Here is a 4,601-nt window from a genome sequence, read left to right on the forward strand (position 1 = left end):
ATATATATATATATATATATATATATATATATATATATATATATATATATAGAAAGAGAGAATTGCAATTTTGGTCCCTGAGATTTGTTGCTTTTTTGGTTTGGGTCCCTACAAGATTTTTATTGCAACACAACTCTCATGGTATGTAAAAGTGTAAAAAAAATCAAATAAGGGTATTTTGGTCTTTTCTATGTTTCGTTCTCATTTTTTTTAAGAATAAAATAAAAAACAAATGGACCCCATAATCCACGGGATACTAAGGGGCTGTTCGGTTCGTTTTCTCTTAAGACCTGTATGGATATAGTTGTCTGTATATTAACAAATAAGTTGTTGTTCAGTTGTTGTGCTGAATAAATAGTATGAATATCAGAAATGACTATATTATCCCAGTCTTTTTTTTTTGTCTAAATAAAACAACAGTTTGATGAAAATGTTGAACAACTGACTTATAATTACAAAAAAAAAAAAAAACAATTTACAAGTTTTTTGTAAATAAAAACAACTTGATTAACATAATTATATGAGTTAAATGTTATAATCAAAACAACATTGATAAGTCCTTGTAATAAAAACAAGTCAATAACATAGTTTGGATACAATTTAAAATATCAAACATTTGAAACTAGTCCATTTGCAATTTGATCACGCAAAGTAGCCATGTATTATGTGTATCGCGAAGCAAACGATGACCACATTTCTTTGTTTTGTAAATGGAAAAGGAGCCATTTGCCTCAAGATAGGGAATCTAGCTTTCAAGACACCGTAAGCACGCTCAATGACATTTCGAAGTTGTGCATGCGCATGATTGAATTTTTCTTCTTTAGTTAAATCACGTCTGTGTCGGTAATCTGCTAACCAATACCTCGTGTTACGATACGGAGCTAAAAAACCATGAGCGTTGGAATATGCAGCATCACAAAGATAATATTTATCCGCATGCAACAATTGATTAGGCAAACATGCAAACATTATTTCAAACTAAACATGTTTAATGTAAGTGAAATGATGTATACCTTCAGATGGAAAAGGAAAACCAGAATTTGGGTTTAATGCAACTTCGGTTAGCACTCTAGAATCATGTGCAATGCCTTCCCATCCGACCCAAACAAATGTGAATATCATATTGAAATCACAAATGCCTAGAACATTTTGGTAGCATCGACCACCTCCTCTTCCTCTATATGCAGTTTGATGACTAGCAGGCACGACTGCATGTATGAGTGTCCCGTCTAGTGCACCAATTGCACCCTTCATTGATGAAAAAATGTTAATGATTTGTACCTAACTATAAAAAAACTATAAAAGCAAAGCTTACCGGAAATATTTCTCTCAAACGACTGTGCCAATTTGACATAATCTCCGTGTTTGTTTCAAACGCTGTTGGACAGACAATTTCTCTCGCAAACTTCATCATCCCTTGTAGAACTTCATGAAAACAACTATAGATGGTGTCGATGGAATGTTGAAATTTTTGTTTGATAACTCTATAACGTTCGTTATGTCCGATCATAGTAAAAAACATAGCTACTTTCTCCTCGACATTTATAATTCTACCATCTTTTACCCAACCACTTTGTTTAAAGTGATTGCATAGTAATACATATGCTTCACGAGGCATACGCATCAACTCCTGACATTGCAAACTAGATCCATATAGCAACTCTTGTGTTTATGCATGTCCGCTCATAGCTGAAGTGTTATCTCGTACCCTCTCGATTCATGTTGAAGAATTCCTTCTTCGTCTTAAATACCAAAATATTAGAGTTACGAATAAACGTTCTTCCTTGTAAGCCAACGTATCTAAAATTGCAAACAATAATCGTAAATCAACTTGTAAACATCATTTATATATCTAAAATTTTAATAATAATCGTAAAACAACTTGCAAACACCAACCAAATATCAGAAAAACCAACTTGATAACATAAAACCAAATACATCAACGACCAAAAAGAGTCATAACTATCAACCAAAAAAGCCATTGGAAATGTATCATAAGCATCAACAAAAAAAGCCATTGGAAATGTATCATAAACAACAACAAAAAAACAAGCATAATCCTAAACATCAATGGCCAAATCAACCGCAACCACCTACTTGTCGCCTTGTTTATCTCCAACTATCTTAACCCAATCAACCTCAAATTCGGGCAATATCATCAACCATGGCTCTCTATTCTCCTTTTCACCAAGAAGAGCCATTGCAATACGGTACAAAGGACCGTCTTTTGGCCATCCAAGTTCATTGAGTTTTTGAAGACAAACCATGTAAGAAGGAGGCTCAACACCACCGAGGTTCCCATGTTTTACGGCCAAAGATTTTAAAACTGACAAAATCTGCTCATCTATGTCAGATTGGCTAACTTTTCTCTTGTTGGTTCACACTTGCGTACGAGCTGAAGATACGGGAGTTGAGGAGGTGGGTTAGGAATTGGACATCTCCACTTCCTCATTGTTGGAAACAAAGAAAGGTTCGACAGAAGGCTCGGGGTCATTTGGTAGCGGTCCAAAGCTTCCGATGCCCGTGGAAACACTGCCTTCAAACAATTGCGTACACAACTCGGGGAATGGAAGATTAGTTGTCCTTAACGATTCAACATATTTATTTGACTGTGTTAAAAAAGAATTATAAGTAACTAATCAAATTTTAAATAGAAGGAAAAAAAAAGTATAACAAGATAGTGACCTGAATCTCGGTTCCCATTGCTCGGGTGTCAAATTAAATGAGTTTGTTGATGGATCACACACGTTCCCTGTTTTATTTTTATGTTTCAACCACACCCCATATATCCCTTTAAACAGTCATAGTGGTTACGCATTTGCTTTCTATCCACATGAAAGTTGTGAATCTCTTTCAAATGATCAGAAACTTTCTTCCAGGACAATGATTTTAGACTTCCACCTTTTTTTCCGTTCAAAGCTATCTCAAGAATGCAACTTTCTAGAAACGTTTTTACAACAACCATGTTTTTCCAACTTATCCTAGTCCTTTTTGGCAGTTGTGAATCGTCTGTTTGTTCCATACCTAATCGGTTGAAAATCAACAAGTTGGAAACACATAATCGGCAAAGATACATACAAATGAATAAGATAATCGGCAAAGACACATAACATCTGTTGTGGGTTCTGTTTGCAGGTTACAAATTTGAAAGTAGAATACTTTCCACCCATGGTTGAAGTTATACTACAAAATGGAGCCATGGTAAATTCAAGGAGGTACCCATCTGGAATTTCAAAACCCAATATGCATACTTGATGCACTCATCTAGAATTTTCTAATAGCCTATAAATTCCAGGGGGTACTGACAATTAAAAATGGAATGGTGTAGGTAAATTATTTATTTATTGGGCAACATATATATGAGCAGTGTAGTTAACTAACAATGTAAAGATACAGCTCCATCTGGTTGTAGATCTGGATGTGTTTATCCATGTAAGACAGAATATGATGCACATTCATAAACCAAATGTGTGAACAGAGATGCACATTTATAAACAGAATATCAGATATGTGCATTTTTCTTTACAAGATGGAGCAATAGTAAACAGAGATGCACATTCATATCTAGCCTCTATGATGAACTCGTAAACAAATATACAAATTCATAAACAGAGATGCACTCGAAGAAGATAGATGAAGAATCGATAACATACCTTCGATTTGGAGGATGACTTTTTTGGCGGTAGCGGTCGATGGAGGAGAAGATGGGTTTATGGAGGAGAAGGTGCAGTAGCTTTATGGAGGAGAAGATGGGTTTATGGAGAAGAAGGTGCAGTAGCTTTATGAAGGAAAAGTACCTTTTCTTCAAAATTAGGGAGAGGGTAGATAGGGAAATAAATCTAATTTAATTGGCTGAGTGGATAGCACCTTCAATTTCAGCTGACCGATTCAGCTATTGGTTGAGAGATTAAGCTCCTACCGAACACATAGATATGGTTGTGCGAATTAGCCATATCTACTATGCAGCTCATTATGCTATTACCGAACCGCCCCTAACCGAAATAACCTTTTAGAATAGTTTATTTAGGGTTTTAACCTTAAAATTAAATTTTCCAAATAAATGGTCATCCATTACCCTGTTAGCACCGTTAGGTGTATACAGGGACTAAATTACAAAAAAATTTGTCGATTTGACTTGTTGAACGACAACTTTGACCAAACACCGGCAGTGGGTCCCACCCTTACACACCGGCCCGGTGCGTAAGGGCTCCACCGGCCGGAAAAGCTTTAAATTTTTTTTTCTCATCCTCAATACATAACACTATTCAATTTTCTCTTTCCCGATATAACACTATTCAATTTTATCTTTTTCCTTCTCAATCCCACTATATAAACAATTCAAATTTCACAAAACCAACACTTCAATCTCTATTATCTTAATAAATCTTCAATACCCCAATACAATCTCCATTACCTTAATACAATCTTCATTAACTCTAATACAATCTCCATTACCGACATTTAGTCGTCAAAATCATGGTAAGTTTACTAATTTGATTTTTTATATAATTTTATTTTTTCAATGTATTCATTTTAAAATAATCTCGTCTTTACAATGTAATTTTTATATAATCTCATTTTCACGGTATATTAATTTTAAT

General features: G+C 34.7%; 1 protein-coding gene across 1 annotated transcript; it reads right to left on the reverse strand.

Moving 5' to 3' along the window:
• Positions 1-642: 642 nt before the first annotated feature.
• Positions 643-2,201, reverse strand: LOC112505952. The gene is made up of 4 exons (XM_025109987.1): positions 2,098-2,201; positions 1,752-1,800; positions 1,014-1,248; positions 643-881 (listed from the first exon to the last, which is right to left on the reverse strand). The coding sequence occupies exons 1-4, from the start codon at positions 2,199-2,201 to the stop codon at positions 643-645; spliced, it is 627 nt and encodes a 208-aa protein (XP_024965755.1).
• Between the last annotated feature and the right edge of the window lie 2,400 nt (positions 2,202-4,601).

This window comes from Cynara cardunculus (assembly GCF_001531365.2).
Source record: "Cynara cardunculus var. scolymus isolate 2C chromosome LG 2, CcrdV1, whole genome shotgun sequence".
Taxonomy (NCBI): Eukaryota; Viridiplantae; Streptophyta; class Magnoliopsida; order Asterales; family Asteraceae; genus Cynara; species Cynara cardunculus.

What these genes read in the sequence shown, in the direction of transcription:
- LOC112505952 (XM_025109987.1), bottom strand. Translation starts at nt 2,201, where the DNA reads ATGGCTCTTCTTGGTGAAAAGGAGAATAGAGAGCCATGGTTGATGATA. An exon ending in TTCGTAACTCTAATATTTTG is followed by an intron (nt 1,249 to 1,751) that starts GTATTTAAGACG and finishes TCATCAATGAAG; the next exon opens with GGTGCAATTGGTGCACTAGA. An exon ending in TTTTCCTTTTCCATCTGAAG is followed by an intron (nt 882 to 1,013) that starts GTATACATCATT and finishes ATGGTTTTTTAG; the next exon opens with CTCCGTATCGTAACACGAGG.